At 41.5% G+C, this 20,079-nt stretch overlaps 1 protein-coding gene across 1 annotated transcript in view; it reads left to right on the top strand.

Annotated features, from left to right (window-relative positions):
- Window positions 1-19,838, top strand: part of LRRN1 (leucine rich repeat neuronal 1) — a 40,560-nt gene extending 20,722 nt beyond the window's left edge. The window contains exon 3 of the mRNA XM_006132797.5: window positions 16,693-19,838. Within this exon, the coding sequence (XP_006132859.1) occupies window positions 16,926-19,076 (2,151 nt within the window). The 5' untranslated portion in view covers window positions 16,693-16,925 and the 3' untranslated portion in view covers window positions 19,077-19,838. The remainder of the gene's footprint in view (window positions 1-16,692) is intronic.
- The last annotated feature ends 241 nt before the right edge of the window (window positions 19,839-20,079 follow it).

Genomic DNA, 20,079 nt, shown 5'->3' with positions numbered 1-20,079 from the left:
GCGCTGTGGGACCAACCTGGCAGCGCCCCAGCTGCTCTACCCCAGGCATCGGCGAGAAAAGCCTGGTCTGCTGGGGGGGGCACACTACCTGCACCCCCCCCCCCCCCAGCAGACCAGGGTGACGCGGAGCGGCTTTTCTTGCTGCGGAGGACGTGGGCGGCGGGTCCGCGGCGCATCTCGGCGGTCCCGCCACCCGCGTCCTTCGCGGCGAGAAAAGCCGCTCCACATCTCCCTGGTCTGCTGGGGGGAAGCACCGCCAGAGGCGGTGACAGTGGGGGAGGCACCCCGCACTAGCGGGGCCCCCCCAGTTCATAACTAGGGGTCCGACTTAAGTCGGACTGACGTAACCCGGGGACTGCCTGTATTCTTACTAACCAGAGCTTAAGACAACAGCCTCACCTGTTCATCTCAAGAGCTCTGCACTACAGCCTGCTCTGGTCTGAGCAGACACTTGCATTGAGGGAAAAAAAGAGCGGGATTTGAAGTTAGATCCAGACTGAGTACGAGGGCCTGAGGCACTAGTACTTACTGAGTTGTGGAGTGAAGCCGTAATTAGGAAGGTTGGGGCTTCCTTCCTTTGAGTATATTGTAATAGCAATACTTGAGCCCTGGCACTAAATGGCAGTTACTTTCCATGTTTAAAGTTTGCCACCAAACCAAGTACTGTATTATGGCTTCAGAGGGCCAAATCAGAAGTGTGCTGCACCAGGAATTTGAGGTGGTCATCACTTTGGATTAGAGTGAGCAAAATACAGAAAAACCTCTCCCTCCACATTCAGGTGGAGTATTCCAATCCATTGGGCTCTGATGTGTGCATTCCTCCTCAAAGGAGGAGAATTCACCTCTAACATGCTCAAAGAGTTCTCAGGAGATGGTTCAGGTTATTTTGTTCACACTTATTGGCTCTTCTGTAAAAATCTCTACAGAAAAGTTTCTAGAGAATTTAGTCCGTTCACCTTCTAATCACTTGGAATAAGGGTATTAACTATAGCTTTGATCCTTTGCCATTGAGTTCAGTGGGTGGATTGATTTTTAGTGAGAACTGGATCAGGTTCCCAGAGGCAGAACACTAATAATTAAGGCTGTGGGCAACAAAAGCACAATGCACATTTTCTCAAATGTTTCTTTTCCCTTAGTCATTTTTATAGAAGGCAATCAGGTGCATAGTCACTCAGGACATCGGGCTTCTAATTTAGGAATATCACTATTGTATAAATGTATCTTGCCTTGCAGGGTTTCATGACTTTTTGAGCATTTGAGGGTTCCCTCCTCACCCCCCCCTTTTAAAAAAAAGAAAATAGACTACTATCACATAGAATTTGACTTCCCACTGTTTGAAAGTACTTATTATTCTTGATGTTTCTAATATGACTTGTTAATGCTAATTTGCCAGATATTTTCAAAATGAAGACTACAGAGGCACTGTTGCAATTCCATGCTTCAGTTGGTGGACCATCAATATACAGTAGCTATACACACAGCAACCCTTCCCCCCCCCCCCCATCAGTATGCTTCTGCTGAAAGTATGAATGAAAACAATCTCTTTCTCCTGTGACTGTACTTCAAGATTTTAATGAAAAAGGACTGTACCTGATGTGAAGGATAAAATCCAGCCACAATAAACAATACTTAAAGTTGTCGAATTTAATATTAATATGCATATTAGGAACAGGGCAATCATTGCATTTCTTCTGAGATTAAAAAAATCAAGTATTTTTAGGATAACAGTTAGAATGTGGTTAAAGGGTGGTGTGTGTGTGTGTGTGTGTGTGTGTTTAAATAGTTTCTTTGGAATATGAGAAGCATGAACACTTAAGCTTTTCCTGCAAAAATACTAAAATGACACCATAATTTTATTTTTATGACCTGTGTGTATGGGGGAAAAAAAACAATAAAATGATGCAACTCAAAAGGCAGGCATTATTTGGAAAGATTGTTAGACCTTAAACATCTTTTGGGATTAAGTTTCCTGCAGTTTTCATCCTTGTTTATGCCTTTGCTTCTATTAGCAAGCTCACATTTTCAGATTTGAGAGATACACTATGCTCTTAAACTATGACTGTCACTTGCTTTATTTTAAACTTAAATTTTCCCCCAAAATATACATCTAAATCTTATGAACAGTAATTCCCTTCCCCCCCCCCCCCCCCCCCACACACACACCATGTATAAAATATTTTATATTCAGTTTTTTAAACAAATACTTTAGTTGCATTTTTGGACATTCTCACTAATCAGGAATACATTTTAATGTGATGCTTAGAAAAAGTGCCCTTTTAATGGGTTAGCTATAGGCATCCTGGTTGCTTATCATTTGACTTTAGTGAAATATAAGGGTTATGTTTTTGGAAATCTCCCACACACTGGGGCCTAATTATGCCAGTATAAAATTTTAGATTTATTTTTTAAACTGTGCAGCTGGGGTGGGTGTGTGTGTGTGTGTGTGTGTACATGGTAACAACACAAAGTTACAACTTGGATATCTATCCAGGCTTTACATATCAAAAATAAGTCTGTCTTGCTTAGCAGCATGTTCTTACAGTTTCTGCAAAAATGGCAACAATTGTTTAAAAAGACTGGAACTGATTCCAGTTTTAACTCAAATAGAAATCAGAAATGCTCCATGGAAGCCAGTGAAGCTATACTAATGAAAATTAATGATTAGAGAATCCAAGCCTACAATCTGCAGAACAGTTAACTAAAAAGATACTAGAAATATTGCAAGATTGTTATGTGAGTGATGACTTAGCACCTATTCACACTGTGCTAGAGTGCTGGAATCCCTCCTCTCCACCAAAAACACATGATGAATTCTAAAAGTCTTGCACATTTTAAGTGGAAGCACATAAAGATGCTGCTGCCAAAATTGCTGCTTTTTCTTGACTACAGTTTCAGTTTGCCTTGGTCCTTATGGCATCTAGGTCCTGTGCTTTCATATCAACTCTTAAAGATACTCAGTCTTTTCCTTGTTACACATTTCACTTTTGGTCCTATATGCTGTAGCCATAGTTTTCCATTTCAGTGCCACTACTAGTGGCACTGAAATACAAAATGACTTGGATTTAGTGAGCTTGTTTATGCAAAATTCTTTGCCATGCTAATCTGCATCTCCCAAATCAGTGTACAACACAAGTAGTTCTATTATTTGTATACCTTGTAAATTGATCAAGTTGTCATGTGGCATGTCTCTTCCAAATGAATTTAATGAATGTAGTACTCTTTAGTCCAGTACAAGCGTTCCTGCAGTGATTGCTATATTGAGAATATACCAGAAAAGGGCTTCATAAACTCAAAAGGGAAGACACAAGTAATTTCTCACAATTCATTAATGCAGCATTTAAAATCATTTTCTGAAAGATTGATTGTGTGAGTTAAACTAGCCTCCTCTCCCCTCCCCCAGCAAGTTTAACTTATGCAGCTGTTAACCCATTCACACACTTGATTTAGCTGCAATCCAAAGGGATTTTTGTAAGGACACTATTGTTGCAAAACTTCAAGTTCAAAGCAATACCAGTCCATCCTTCAACAGCAAACACTCAATTCTGTTAATGCCAGGTGATTTTTTTTTTTTTTATGCAGGTGATTTTGGCTTTTAACTCTTCAACTTGTATTTGCTGGGACAAATGAAAAATAACTGGCATCCTTCATTAAAGACTTCTTTTTCTCCTAGAAGTAGGGAATTTTTAATACCTATAGCTTGATAGGTAGCACTAGAGGTTAATAATTAACATTGTTGTTCTTGGTCATTATACCAACCTGTTAATACACCTCCTATATATATTGCTGTGCTGATGACTTAATTGTGCATGCACACAATGTTATTTGCACAGCTAGATATATATACATCTTTGTACCTGGTAGCAGAACTAAAATACAGGATCTTTTGCTCCCATCCCCAAATAGTCAACACCTATGTAGTCCCTAACATTGCAATCTCACTTACTTTAGTATTAGGACTTCTTTTGTAACCTGCAAGATGCCACTATAGGGCAATATATTCAATATTTGATCAGGTTGCCCCTTCAGGATGGAATGTGGAATCAGTGACTTACAGCAGGGTGGCCAATTCCAGTTTTGGAACTGCTTACTAATATATAACATGATGTATTATGCACCTGGATATGGAAGCTTCCATACAGAGTAGCTCTACCTCCCATAACATCACTGGCTTCCTAAATCTGTTCTGGAGCAGATCAGTACCCCTATTTCCCTTGAAAACCCTGCAGCATGGCATTGTGACTTATAGGGCAGCAGGAGCATTGGAAGGCTGGTTGTTTTGTTTTTATTAAAAGCATTGGTACAAGAAGGCAGAAGTATGGTGAAAGACTAAACAAACATTAATATATTATTCACAAAACCTATTCCTTTTTTTATTTTGTTTTTTCCCCTTCCCCTGGGACCACCAGTTATGCAATAAAGATTCCAGGACTTTTAAAATTAAAATGTTTTAGACCAATCTGATAGCTTTGGAATTACTGGATAGAGCATGCAGCTTCTGCAAAAAATCCTAGATGTGGGGGGTTTTGCTTTTTATGTTTAAAAAAAAAAAAGTAGTCACACACTATTTGTCCTAATGTATCAAAATACTTGGCCCAGTTAGCCACTGATTGTCCGTGCTCAGGTCCTAAGAGAGCCAGTAGCAGAGAAAAGCTCAGGACCTCCTCCCAACAGCTGTGAGGAATGGCTCCTGATGCAGTTCCAGTCTATTTTAACAACTGCCCTTTGCTCTCATCAAGTTCAGTGGAAGTTGGGAAATGGAGCATACACAGGAGAAACTCACTGACTTTCATATTCATTCCTAAATAAAGACAGTTATTGGCATCAGTTGAACAGAGTATTTCAAGTGGTATCATTACTATTATTCTGTTTTCCTAACTTTGGTTCCCTACCAGGATCTCTCTTTTCAAATAAAAGTTCTCTGAGTACACTGTTTTCATGTGTGAGACCTGGATGGTGAATCTGCAAGATGATCCCTAGTTTGACCATGCACTTTTGAAAACCAAGAGAAGGCTAACATTAAAGCAGGCTTTGCCTTCAGCTAAACACTCTTGTTCTGATTCCTTAGGAATGTGCACATTACAGGTTTTCTTATGAAAAATGTACATGTAACAATCCTGAAAATCACCATCTGGAATCACTCGTTGCATATGGGCATTTACAGCACACTTACTGCCTGCAACTCTTGAGTACCATAAAGAATTGTGCTACTATTAACAGGTTGCCTAGCCATTGCCATTAGTTGCTTTAATCATTTCTGCTAGAAAAGGGATCTTTTTGTTTCATTTTATTTTCTTGGGTTTTTCCAAACTTATTTTTCTATTAAGATTGTAAACACTGTAGTATGCAAAAAAAAGGGGGGGGGGGAAGAGGCTATGTTTACACTACAACGATCTATTGGAAAAAGGTACACAAATTGTCTACACTGGGCCAAATTTCAGAAAAGCCTCTTCTTTCGGAAGCGCCCTTTTTCCTTGTGGGAGAAAGAAGATGGCTTCTGAAAGAGCACGTCTACTCTTCCACCAAAAAAAAAAAAAGTGGAAGAGCAAGTGCCTTCCCTGGACGTGGTGGGGTTTTTCTGGGATACCAGAGGTATCACAGGAAAACCCCGTAGTGTAGACATAGCCAGGCAGGTGGGAACTGCACCTTAATCTGAAGGGAGGGAGTAACCCATCCTACAAGGTGACTCCACCTCCTGCTACCAGTCATCTCACTGAGTGGGATTTTCAAAAGCACCCAATTAACATAAGTCCCACTGAAAGTCAGTCACATCCATAATATATAGCACCATCAAATCACATTGCAATGAACAGCAAACACAACACACAAGTCAGTGGCCAGCAATCTTCCTCCATGTTTTGCAGTCCTCACCTAACCTTGGAGTATGCCATGCTGCATTCCCACCAAGTCAGCAGCATTGTAGAACTACACTTACCAAGGGAAGTTTCTGCCCCTAGTACCTGTCCTTGAGAAACTGTTTCCTTTGCTCATCCAATCCACAGGTCCCATTAAATCAAGGTTTTTCTTGTATCACTCAAGTTAGGCTGTAAATTCAGGCAATTATCTCCTTGTTAGTCATGTGCAACATATAACTAATGTACAGCAATTGCATTTCAATTCAATGCAAAAAGCATCTTAAGTCTCCCTCCTATAAGAGTACATGTCTTGCATGCACACAGCAAGACACTGACAAACAAGAGGCTCTGGCAATTTCATGTTACACTGCACGGTAACCCGTTTTGCTTCACCTAGTGTGTCACTAGTTGCAAGTTAAATTCTCTGTCAGATCCCTAAATGATGTTTAGCATTGCATGAAGTTACATTATCTAGGTTTTGGTATGCTCAATGTCTCCTGAGATTTAGGTAGAAATATATTTGCCTTTTCATCAGAGTTAGGTGTCACCGTTGAACTTAAAGAGATAAGGTGTATGAGAGGTCTCTTATCAGATTAATTTCTGTTGGTGAAAGAGAAGCTTTCAAGTTGCACAGAGCTCTTCTTCAGCCTGGGAAAGATGCTCAAAGCATCACAGTGGGAACAGATCGTTTACCACAAATAGTTAACTCCATGTCCTGAGAGATCATTCAAGGTTAACTACTCATGCTAAACAATCTGGGTACAGGCAGTCCCCTAGTTACGCGGATCCGACTTATGTCGGATCCACAGTTACGAACGGGGCCCTTCCTCTCCCTGGTCTCCAGCAGACCAGGGAGAGGAAGCAAAGCGGCGGAACACACGGGCAGCGGCTTGGCTCTGCTTTGGTCCCCCCCCCCCCCCGGTCTGCAGACCGGGGGGACGGGGGGCAAAGCAGAGCCAAGCCGCGGAGCACGCGGCCAGCTGACAGCCCAGACCAGGGGGGCGGGGGGGCAAAGCAGAGCAAAGCAGAGCCAAGCCGCGGAGTGTCTGGGCTGTCAGCTGATCGCGCGCTCTGCGGCTTGGCTCTGCTTTGCCCCCCCTGCAGACCAGGGGGACGGGGGGCAAAGCAGAGCCGAGCACGCGGGCAGCGGACAGCCCAGACGCGTCTGGGCTGCCCGCGTGTTCCGCCGCTTTGCTGCCCGTCCCCCTGGTCTGCAGACCAGGGGGACGGGGAGCAAAGCAGAGCAAAGCCACGGAGCCCAAGGGCAGCAGGACAGCCACGGCGCGTCTGGGCTGTCCCGCTGCCCCCATGCTCCGCGGCTTTGCTCCAGACACCTGTGGTACAGAAGCTGGGGCGCTGCCAGTTGGTCCCATAGCGCCGCTCTGGGCGCTACTGGACCAACTGGGCAGCACCCCAGCTGCTCTGCCCCAGGCGTCCTGATTCAACCACTGCTGGTCAGTTTCAGCAGCGGCTGAATCAGGACGCCTGGGGCAGAGCAGCTTGGGTGCTGCTGGGTTGGTCCAGTAGCGCCGAGGAGCGGCGGCGCTACTGGACCAACCCAGCAGCACCCCAGCTGCTCTGCCCCAGGCGTCCCCAAGTCAGCCGCTGCTGAAACTGACCAGTGGCTGACTACAGGAACCCCTGCCCCGGGGTTCCTGGAATCAGCCGCTGATCAGTTTCAGCAGCAGCTAACTTGGGGATGCCTGGGGTTCTTAAGTTGAATCTGTATGTAAGTCAGAACTGGCGTCCAGATTCAGCCGCGGCTGAATCTGGAGAACTGGCGTCCAGATTCAGCCGCGGCTGAATCTGGACGCCAGTTCCGACTTACATACAGATTCAACTTAAGAACAAACCTACAGTCCCTATCTTGTACGTAACCCGGGGACTGCCTGTAGTTCAAAAGCTTGTTTTTCCATCGATAGATGTCAGTCCAATAAAAGATACTATCTCACCCCATTGTCTTTCTAATATCCTAGGACCAACATGGCTAAAACAACACTGGAAACAAGCTATGTCTTTATCTCTTTGCAGGATAGCTTCAGAACAAAAATCTCTGCATCTACTGCTAATTTTTCAAACAATTCAGTCAGGTCAATATCATCAGGGAAGTCCTAATGACTAATTTTTTATCCATCAAGTATATTGCTTCCCCTCCTCCCCCCGGGCCCTTTTTTCCTTCATCAAGGGCTATTTAACAATTTCTTCAACATCACCGTTGAAGAGGGTTAGTAATAGCATGCAGCCGTGCCAGATACCAATCCTCAAGTCAAACTACCAAAGAAATTCTGCCTCCAGAGATTTTATCTTCTTATGTTTTCACCAACTCCCACCTAGAGGATTGCTCAAAGGTTCGTGCCCTAAGCTGTCAATACCCTTTAGCAAAAGTTGAAGACCTAGAGCACTTTTCTCATGATTCTCCAGTACTTTCTTGCATAGCAAATACAGACTGACTATTTACACCATAGCGTTGTATGGTTTTTGCCCAGAGCGTACTCTCTCTCATATACAGAATTCTCTTTGGGATGATGTGCAGCAGTATTTTGATAGTGTGTGTCAATGAGATTGTGTGGTAATTTCCTTTTTATGAATAGGAACTATCAGGATTATATCCAAGTCTTGGGCCATTTTTTTTTTTTTACAGACTTCCTAATCACATTAACAAGCTTATGATATGCCAGGATGAGTGTCTCCACCATTCTTAATTAGTTCTGTTTATGTGTTATCCACTCCATGAGCTTCATTGCTTTTCAGCATCCATACTGCTTCCACAACTTCCTCAGTCATAGGAGGAGTTTCACTGGGATGTGTGCCATTGGCGCTGACGTTGCGTCTGTCCGGTAAGCTGCCAGTGGAAAACATACAGAAAATCCCCAAACCCACAAGCCTAGAGGTGTTTACTGACAAAAAGTGTCAAGTGCTTGAAAACTGCTCCTTGTAAAAAGTGGCAAAGGTCATGGTGGGGGCAAATATGAACAGGGCTTTAGCAGGGTAATTAGAGGGCCACTACTGGGCAAACACCAGGACTACCCACCTCTTGGGAGGTGGAAGGCTGATAAAGGGGAAATGCAAAAGGATCTGGGTTCTCTCTTCCCAGGATTTGGGGGGAGCAAACAGGTGTTACTGTGTTGCTGTCATTTTAGGCTGAGTCCTTGCAACAATAAATGGTTCCGGAAGGGTACCTGAGTTAATCTGTAACAGAAAAAACTTAAACAACAAATAGTCTCATAGCACTTTAAATATTAATAACTTGTAGATGGTGGTATGAGCTTTCATAGGCACAACCCACCTCTGGTCTGTGTGTGTTCTTGTGTGTCCGCTTGGAAGCCCAACAATAGTGGGCTTCCAGGCAAACCACCAACAGGATAAACTGATACAGATACATACAGATCTCCTCTGCTACTTTCACTTCCAATGTAGAACTGATTTTGTTCAAATTATATAAGTATCAGCAATAGTTACCCCCAAGTGTTTAGCGAAATCATATTTTTCCTATGAGGAAAAATTTTGGAATAGTCTTGATAGTTTAATAGGCCTTCATAGCAGCATTTACTGCAAAGGAGTTCTGTATATCAATGTTCTGTTATTCAAGACAATCTTTTCCAATTTAATGAGTCCATCTCTGTATGTCATACAGGAAAATTGCTTTTTGCAGATTCACTTCTCTTGGATTTTACTCTTAACTTCCCTTCTTTGTTGATCACATAACTCTCTAATCTTCTCTGTGATCCAAGGCTGCTGCTTTGAGGAAACGGATCCAAGTCACTATAGTGCTGCAAAAGTTGTTATGCTCTCTTTGATCTATGTAACCTATACAGAGGTCAGCAGCTTTTAGCCTTTATTCAATCCACCTCTTAAATTCCACTTGTCTGCTGATGGGATTTTCAAAATGACAGTTTTGCTATAATTCTGCTCCCCCACTGAACTCCAGAGGGAGTAGATACAGGACAATACAGAATCCTTTGGAAAATCCCTTCCAAAGTGTTTTGCTTCCTTATCTATATTTTCCCCAACTATTTGTTTCATGGAGTTAATGACAGCAAGAATAGATGGATAAACACATGACATGCAAGAATTTGTGTGTTTCTAGAACCATTTTAAACTACAGTGAGGCAAAGAAGAGCCCAATTTTGCTGAATGACTGTGGTTTCTCTGGCAGTCATTGGGTGCTGGAAGCACTAAGCGCAGCATGGGATTGAACCTGTTTTGAAAAGATCAGTAAAGATGTTTGTTTCCCTAAAGCAGGTTTTTTAAACAACCCATACATTGTTCAAAGAAAAGAGGCTGAGAAGAACCTGTCCATGGCAAAGTCACAATAGCTTCCCTGCATTAGGTGGGGGAAGTTGTTGTGCTGAAATGCCATGCAGGGGGGCTTCATGCTGGTGTGTGCCATAGTGTTCTACTCTGCAAGTCCCTATCCATGGGCAGTAGGGTTATAGTGCATGGAATCAAGCTGCAGGAGTGAACAGTATCTGCCATTAGATCAAGAAACTGGGGAAAAAAATGTGCAGAACCAGCCATAAGGACCCCAACTGCAAACCAATAATCATCAAGCAAGATGCACAGCCATGCTGTGCCAAGCCTACAGGCAGCATCCATCAGCACATTATCTAGGCATGATTGGTTGTTTGAAACACTAAAGGAAATCTCTTACAGGTATAAAGCAGTAGAACAAAAGCAAAGCTTACATTCATATTTAGCTGTACTCCAGTATGCTCCCCCTGCCCCCTCCACATACACACATCAATCCTGGTTGCTTGTTAAGTTCAAGTAGCAGCTTTGGTTTTATGAATATTTAGACTCCTATGACTTGCTGCCTTTCCCTCCCCCCTCCCCCCTGCTGATTTGCACACTGGTACCAGACTGTCATTCACACAAACATTAAAATGGGCTAGAGCATCTGAAGGCAATCAGAATTTGCTTTTTGATTTATATTGGATTTTCATTTATAGCTTCATCCCAGCTGCCCTAAAGCCAGATGGGATTGGAGGCAATAATATGTGACTCTGTTTAGAATATTTTTCAGTTAAAAAAAAAAAGAAAATATAAATCTCTGCAGTAGAAAATAACTTACCTAGAGAAGAGAAACTGTCATAGTTAGCTTCTAAAGCCATATGTCTGTAATGTTTAGAGATGAGTATTCCATTCAATAAAATCAGAAAAGTACCCTTCCACAAGTTGGGCTATAAATGTAATGTACAAATGATGGGATATAAGCATTAAACAAGCAAAGGGATTAGAATTGCAATTTGAAGTCCTGGTATAGTCAACAGTTTATCAAAAGCTAGTAAAGTCTACATAGGTAAAATTTTATACGTATAGGATACATGTAGCCAAGGTGAAGGTAAACTATTCATTTGAAATTCATAATAATTATTCTCTGTTTCTGGATATTCCATGGGAAAGGCATTTGCATTTATGCAAGGAAATGTGAATAGTGTAAATATGCTTTTGATTTTTATTTTATTTATTACTCTTTCAAATAATGCATGTACTTCAATTATATTGCTTAGTTGTGATTTGATAATACTTATGTTCTGTGACTGGACAAGCAGACTAGCAGAATTTAGTACAAATACCGATGCCTGAGACCTTGACAGATTTTCTCTGAGCATTTTTACCAGTAAACCTTTGCTTGAATGTTCACAGGGAAGCCTCCCTGAAGAGGTACAAGAACATGGCAGAAACAAGCTCTAATTTATCAAATTAATATTAGCAACTTTAATTTAAATTGTAATTTAATCCATTAACTCATTATTTTAGAAAGTAAATGTATATTCTTGTATTCCAGTGTAAAAGTAACTTCAGTGCTGTTCTTACAGACTTTCCCTCAATTTGTCAGAGTTCATTTGAATGGCCATACTGGGTCAGACCAAAGGTCCATCTAGCCCAGTATCCTGTCTGCCAACAGTGGCCAATGCCAGATGTCCCAGAAGAAGTAAACAGAACAGGTCATCATCAAATGATCCCTCTCCTGTCATCCATTTCCTGACCTCCATGAATTTATCTAGTTCTCTTTTGAACCTTGTTAAAGTCCTGGTCTTCACAACATCCTCTGGCAAGGAGTTCCACGGACCAGCTGCGCTGCATGAAGAAAACTTCCTTTTGTTTGTTTTAAATTTGCTACACATTAATTCCATTTGGTGAGCCCTAGTTCATTTCTGAAAGATGAAGAAATCAGTCCTTTCCTTACAAGCTAGAATGTGGGAGATCTCCCAACCCTTCTATAGGCCATGTCTTCACTTGCTGTGCAGGAGATCGGTCTTCTGGTGTTAGACTGAGTGGGTCTGCACACTAAATAGAGCACCGAAGGTGACTCCAGTTGGTGCCAGTACGCCCTTAATGCTTAGAACTGCAAGGAAGCAGACAGGAGTATTTGCTCCTGTTGGCCGCCCTCTGTGATGACAGCATCAAGCTTGGCTTAAGCCAACTCCAGCTATGTATTTTATATAGCTGGAGTTGCGTACCTTAACCTGACCTTCCTGGTCTAACGTAGACCTGGCTGCAAATAAGTCGTAACTGCCTGCCAGAATCTGGTCACAACATCCCCTCTACTTTATAGACTGCAAAACAAAACCTGGTATGTATTGGGCACTTACCCCTATTGTTCAAAGTGAATACTGCAACTTAAGAATAGGGATGTGAATGGAATGAACTTAGGGAAAACTTCCTAACTGTAAGAACTGTAGGACAATAGAAGAGACTGACTCTTAAGGGTGTGGCAATTTATTCATTGGAGGATTTCAAAAGGAGGCTGGACAGCTGTTTTGGTTGTTTTAGACCAAGGTGGGCAACTAAGGCCCACAGGCTGCATCTGGCCTGTCAAACCTTTTAACTCAGCATAGGGTCAGAAGCTCGCCCTGCTCCATGTCCATTCTGTGGTTCCTACGCTAAGGGCAGCCAGAGGGCTCTATACACTGCTTTTGCCTCAAGCCCTGGGTCTGCAGTTCCCATTGGCTGGGAAACATGGCTAGTGGGAGCTGCAGAGGACAGGGCAACATGGAGAGCCAACTGGCTGCTTGTGTATAGGAGTCAGAGGGAGGAAATGGAGCTGCTTCTAGTTGCTGCTGGAAGCAAGCATCGCCCTGTGCTTGAATCCTTGATTGTCCTCCTCCCCCCCACACACACCCAAATTGCCTCCTCTCCAGAGCCTGCATCCCCAGCTGAAGTCCTCACCTCCTCGCACATCCCAACCCTCTGCCCAGCCCAGCACACACTCCAGCACCCCGAATTCCAAACTTCTGGCCCCTCCCCAGAGCCAGCACCCCGAGCCAGAGCCCCTCACTGCCCCCTGTATCCCAGGGCTCAATTTTGTGAGAATTCATAGCTCAGCTTGCAAGTTCCATACAGAAATGTGGTCCTCAGGTCAGAAAGTTTGCCCACTCCAGTTTAAACCCAACAAATCCTGCATCTTTGCAGGCGGTTAGACTGGATGGTGCCTTCTAATCCTATGATTCTATACTGTGTGGCTGTGTCTACACTGGCCACATAACCCGTAATAGCTATGGAAATGAGAGAAGTCAGAATAGGGAAATGCGCGGGGGATTTAAATATCCCCCGCGGGATTTAAATAAACATGGCCGCCGCTTTTTTTCCGGCTTGGGGAAAAGCCGGAAAAGAGCGTCTAGACTGGTGCGATCCTCCAGAATAAAGCCCTATTCCGGAGGATCTCTTTTTCCTTGCAAGTAGGAAAAAGAGATCCTCCGGAATAGGGCTTTATTCTGGAGGATCGCGCCAGTCTGGACGCTCTTTTCCGGCTTTTCCCCAAGCCGGAAAAAAAGCGGCGGCCATGTTTATTTAAATCCCGCGGGGGATATTTAAATCCCCCGCGCATTTCCCTATTCTGACTTCTCTCATTTCCATAGCTATTACGGGTAATGTGGCCAGTGTAGACACAGCCTGTATGTATTTAGGTAACACTGGCGTAAGGAATCCATTTGTTCTAACTAATACTTATTACGATCGGATGATCCAGTGGCCTTTTTTGATCTGCAACTGGGATGTGTGAATAATTTTGCCATGAGAGCTAGGTCCTAGCGGAAATCCAGAAAAGGGCTGTTTTTTCATGAAATAGAATAATACTTGGAACATCCTTCCCTGCTTTTGGATAAAGGTTGAAGTGGAGGGGTGATAGAAGAAGAACATGACTGAGAAGGGATATTTCTGAAAATCATTACCTGGTTTGTTCATACTGTGGCAGCCTAAGAACATGTACTAAAGATTTAACAGCCTTGCTAACGCATGGTGTGCTGTTTCTCCATTTCCATTTGTCCTTTTTCAGATCTCATACTTTTATACCTGCTTTCTAATTGAAGGTAACTAAGATAAGTACATCTAATTGGGCGTTTTCTCATCCACAATTCCCCTACAGAATGAATTCCCCAAACACCCTCAGTTAAGGTGAATGTTATCATATAAGCCTAAGTGTCTCCTGGCAAATTTCCAGAAGAGGAATTTTGATGCCCTTACTTGGCCTTGTCCCATTCCTTACAGTTATTGAAATCAAAGGAACCTGAGTATCTGACTTATACTGCAGTGACTTATGTAACTCCTTTTGCTGACGAGTTTAAGGAACTTGATCTGACAATGTCAGCACGCTCAAAACACACATAAGCAACAAGCCAAGGTAATTCCTACCATAAATATCACTGAAGACAAGAAGTCTATGTGGCAGCATTATTGCAACCATAACGCTGTAGGATTCTGAGCTGGAGAAACAAAATATATTAGTGTTGGAATGAGACTTGTGAAGCCATGAAAATAAATAGTGCTCTGACTGTCTACCTCGAGACATTGGCTGGTTTGGTGCTGCGTGTCTACAGGAGAATCTCCCTCCTACCACCAAGAATGAGGCTGTATAAAATTGTGGGTAACACTAAGCTTTGATTGCACACACACACATGCAATTCACAACATACAGGGTAAATTATATATCAGTAGGTTTTCACATACAGAACTCTCTTTTTATAGTGTTTTGGTTTGGGGTTTTTGCTTTTAAAAAAAAAAAAAAAGCAAGCATCAGGAAATTTTCTGTGAAGAGCCTGACATATGCCGTGAAAACACATTTAATGACTCAAATTTTAATAGAATGAGTTTTCCCAAGTAATGTCAAATATTTTACTTGAATTCAAAGGCTCTCTTTCATGGGTAACTTCAGTCTAATGTGACACCTATGTTCACAAGCTTTGCATTGTAATTAGGAAATGCTGTAGATACTGTACCCGTAGATGTGGAATGTAAACAGCTAGCTCATGTGATCTGCAGTGGGTTGATGCAATTTCTGGATTCAGATTCTGAAAGACCCTGGGGAGATTGTTCCATGTATATTTAAAAAACCTTTTTCATTCACACAAACACATTAAATGGACACTGAAGTTAGTATATTATGTAGATCTATCGTCCATTGTTTTAATAGGCTGGAGAGCGTATCCTATCATCATCATAAGATCTAGCCATTAGAGATGTAAAATCCCATTTAATCAGTTAACCAGTTACACATTGGCTGTGTCTACATTGGCATCCCTTTCCGGAAAAGGGATGCTAATGAGACACATCGCAATTGCAAATCTGCGGGGGATTTAAATATCTCCCGCAGCATTTGCATTTACATGGCTGCCGCTTTTTTCCAGCTTGGGGTTAAGCCGGAGAAAAGCGCCAGTCTAGACGTGATTCTCTGGAAAATAAGCCTTTTTCCAGAGGATTTCTTATTCCTACTTGAAAGTAGGGTATTTAAATCCCCCGCGGATTTGCAATTGTGATGTGTCTCATTAGCATCCCTTTTCCGGAAAGGGATGCCAATGTAGACACAGCCCTTATGTTTAACTGGTAAACCATTTAAATGGGGGCAAGTGATGGGGGGCAGGGTGGAGCAGCCCCCCCGGCCACAGTATGGTGAGCCTGGCCAGACAGGTGGGGAGCAAGCTCAGGCCCACCTCACCACGGCCTGGCAGAGAGCTGCTCCAGTCCAGCCGGGCCACCAGTTAACTGGAACCAGTAAGCATCACCCAGTAAGGCTGATGCTTATTGCTTAAACGGGTTAACCGTTCACATCCCTACTAGCCATTCATATTTTGGGTCAGGAGAAGCTAGAATTGGAGGGAAGTTCGAACCGTGTGGAAGTCTGAGGATGAAGTCAGGTAGCTCACTCATAATGAAGTTTGTTTCACACATGGAAATTTTAAGAACAGATTTTTGAAAACTACACAGTAAAATGCCGTTAGTCCAAAAATGTTCATAATACCCTTCATTGTTTAAATATCATATTGGAAAATTGTATATTAAACCTGTTTTCTGGCCTAACTTAAATTTTATCAGTGTTGTTTAACCTCCATTTTGTACACCAAATCTGTTTGCATTTGTTTTGCTTACTTGGAGTTTCTGATACCGAAGGGTCTGAACTGTAAATTTTTCATTTTTATTGGACTCCCTAGACAAAAGCCGATCATTATTGTTTTGAGTGCAGTTAGATCCTAAAGCAGTAGATCCTATTCTCTCACCTCCTCCACCCCAACTCCTTGAGCCAGCCTGGTGAGTGAGTGTGTAATGGTGTAGAGAGCAAGAGATGAGGGGAGCAGGGGGAATGGAATGAAAGGGGGGGTGCAAGGATGTTCAGTTTTGTGCAAGTAGAAAGCTGGCAACCCTAGGTTACATATGTTTTAATGATTAGTCAGCTAGGACTATCAGAAATAGTTGTAATATGAATCATCTGTAGAAAGGATCAGTTTCATTTAAGGAATTTGGAAATTAATAGAGTTCTTATTTAAAATTTCTTTAGAGAAGAAAGAAATGAATGCACAAAACGTAGATGAAATGAACATAACATCTCTCCTACTTTGCTTTTCAGGGGACCTCTCCAGACACTGATTTGGGTTAATCAACTCATGCAGCAGAATTTGTACAAGCACTTGGAACAAAGGAGAAAAGTAAAGAGACTCTGAAAAAACATCTCCTATATTCTGAATGTGCAAGAGTTACAACCTAAACTTTAATTTTTATTTTTTTTCTTGATACTGCTTTATATATTCAATTTTTTGCTATTTTAGGGGGTTAGGCAGTTGAACTTTCTAGCAAACCAGCATGGCTAGGATTAGATTTGTTTTAATAGCTTGCCTGTTGGTGCTAGAATTGCTAATGAATTCATTAACTGAGCCTTCCATACAGAATAATGAATGTCCACAGCTTTGTGTATGTGAAATCAGGCCATGGTTTACACCACAGTCGACCTACAGAGAAGCTACAACAGTTGACTGCAATGACCTTCGTTTAACAAAAATCCCCAGCAATCTTTCCAGTGACACTCAAGTTCTTCTGTTACAAAGCAACAACATTGCAAAGACCACAGATGAACTCCAACAGCTTTTCAATTTAACAGAATTAGATTTTTCACAGAATAATTTTACTAGTATCAAAGATGTGGGGCTCTCAAATCTGACTCAACTCACTACTTTACATCTGGAGGAAAACCAGATAACAGAAATGACTGACTACTGCTTGCAGGATCTTTGCAATCTCCAGGAACTATACATAAACCATAATCAGATTAGTAGCATCTCTGCAAATGCATTCTCTGGCCTGAGAAACCTTTTAAGACTTCATCTTAACTCTAACAAATTAAAGATTATTGACAGTCGTTGGTTTGATTCTACTCCTAACTTGGAGATTCTTATGATTGGGGAAAATCCAGTGATTGGAATATTAGATATGAACTTTAAGCCACTCTCAAATTTAAGAAGTCTAGTTTTGGCAGGTATGTACCTCACTGATATTCCTGGAAATGCATTAATAGGTTTGGATAGTCTTGAAAGTCTTTCCTTTTATGATAACAAACTGGTCAAGGTTCCTCAGCTTGCTCTTGAGAAAGTTCCAAATTTAAAATTCCTTGACCTCAACAAAAACCCAATTCACAAAATCCAAGAAGGTGATTTTAAAAATATGCTGCGGTTGAAAGAACTTGGGATCAATAATATGGGAGAACTGGTTTCTGTTGATAAGTATGCACTAGACAACCTACCTGAACTTACAAAGCTTGAAGCTACCAATAATCCAAAGTTGTCTTACATCCATCGTTTAGCATTTCGTAATGTTCCTGCTCTGGAAAGCCTGATGCTGAACAATAATGCTTTGAATGCAGTGTACCAAAAGACAGTGGAATCCCTTCCAAACCTGCGAGAGATTAGTATTCACAGTAATCCACTCAGGTGTGACTGTGTCATTCACTGGATCAACACAAACAAAACCAATATTCGTTTCATGGAGCCTCTATCAATGTTCTGTGCTATGCCACCAGAATACAGAGGACAACAGGTAAAAGAAGTGTTAATACAAGATTCAAGTGAACAATGTCTTCCAATGATTTCCCATGACACTTTTCCAAATCATTTGAATTTGGACATTGGCATGACAGTATTTCTAGATTGTCGGGCCATGGCAGAACCCGAACCAGAAATTTATTGGGTCACTCCACTTGGAAATAAAATAACAGTTGAAAGTCTCTCTGACAAGTACAAGCTGAGTAGTGAAGGTACCCTGGAAATCTCGAATATTCAGATTGAAGACTCTGGAAGATACACATGTGTTGCTCAAAATATAGAAGGAGCTGATACAAGAGTAGCTACTATAAGAGTGAATGGAACTCTTTTGGATGGTACACAAGTGCTGAAAATATATGTCAAGCAAGCTGAATCTCATTCAATATTAGTGTCCTGGAAGGTTAATTCCAATGTTATGACTTCCAATTTAAAATGGTCATCAGCCACTATGAAGATTGATAACCCTCACATTACGTACACTGCGAGAGTCCCAGTGGATGTACATGAATATAATCTCACTCATTTGCAGCCATCTACAGATTATGAGGTCTGTCTAACTGTATCAAATATCCATCAGCAAACTCAAAAGTCTTGTGTTAATGTTACAACAAAAAATGCAGCTTTTGCCCTTGACATTTCTGACCAAGAAACCAGTACCGCCCTTGCCGCTGTAATGGGTTCAATGTTTGCTGTGATCAGCCTTGCCTCTCTCTCTGTTTATATTGCTAAAAGATTTAAGAGAAAAAACTATCACCATTCATTAAAGAAGTATATGCAAAAGACATCTTCAATCCCCCTGAATGAGCTTTATCCACCACTTATTAATCTCTGGGAAGGAGACAGTGAAAAAGACAAAGACGGTTCTGCAGAGACCAAGCCAACCCAAGTCGACACATCCAGAAGCTATTACATGTGGTAACTCAGAGGATATTCTGCTTCTGGTAGTAAGGAGCACAAAGACTTTTTTGCTTTATTCTGCAAAAATGAAAAGTTGAAGACTTTTGTATTTTTTGACTTTGCTAGTTTGTGGCAGAGTGGTGAGGACAGGTGGATATTTCAGAATTTTTTAGTATAGCGTATCGCAATTGTTTGACACAAATGGCAGCTTCACCTAGCTTCCAATTTTTTTTTCCTTTTTTTTTTTTTTTTTTTAAGTTGTGCTAAACTTAATGCTGTTCTAACTACAGTATGAATAAAATTAATGATCGGCTGGGGTTACCTTGTGATTCACAGCAAGTTCAACCCCTTTCTTATGAAGCCATCAGTAGAGTACAGTATCCTGCAACAGCTAACATACAGTTTTGAAATGGCATTGAACCAGTTTTATAATACTGCGGTCTAAAGACTCAAACGGAGAAAAGAAGATTAGATCTTCAGTGATGTTAGTTGACTGTACTGTAATGTTGTATCAACTGATTTGAATGTTTTTGACTTTAAACAATGACATTTTTCTTTTTTTGTAATAGTTGAAAGGCTTAGACAAACCTAACAGGCAATAGAAATATGTACATCTGATTTTTTAAAATGTAACAAACTAAATGTTAATTATCATTCTTTTTATTATATCTAGTAGACACTTTTAAAGAATACTAGTATTTTGTTGTGCTTAATTCACCAAACCATGGTGTATAATGAAGGCAAAACTATAATAAATTACAGTTTTGTTCTGATTTTTTTAGAACAGTTGCAATAATGTATGGTTTTTAATTGTCACTAATTTGACTGATCATGTTTTGACATAAAATGTATCCAAATGATCATGTAAAATTATACGGGGAGCAGGGGGTTAGAGTCAATTACAACAGATATTTAATTTTTGTTCTAAATAAGTGATGTTTTTCCTGCACTGTTTCTTCCTCCCCTTCCCCCAGTATTAAAAACAAAATACTGAGCAGTCCTATCATGGGGCATACTCACCACCA

This window comes from Pelodiscus sinensis, chromosome 11 (assembly GCF_052426305.1).
Source record: "Pelodiscus sinensis isolate ZL-2025 chromosome 11, ASM5242630v1, whole genome shotgun sequence".
Taxonomy (NCBI): Eukaryota; Metazoa; Chordata; order Testudines; family Trionychidae; genus Pelodiscus; species Pelodiscus sinensis.
The sequence above is the reverse complement of the archived record's forward strand: the minus strand, read 5'-3'. Positions and strand labels throughout refer to the sequence as shown.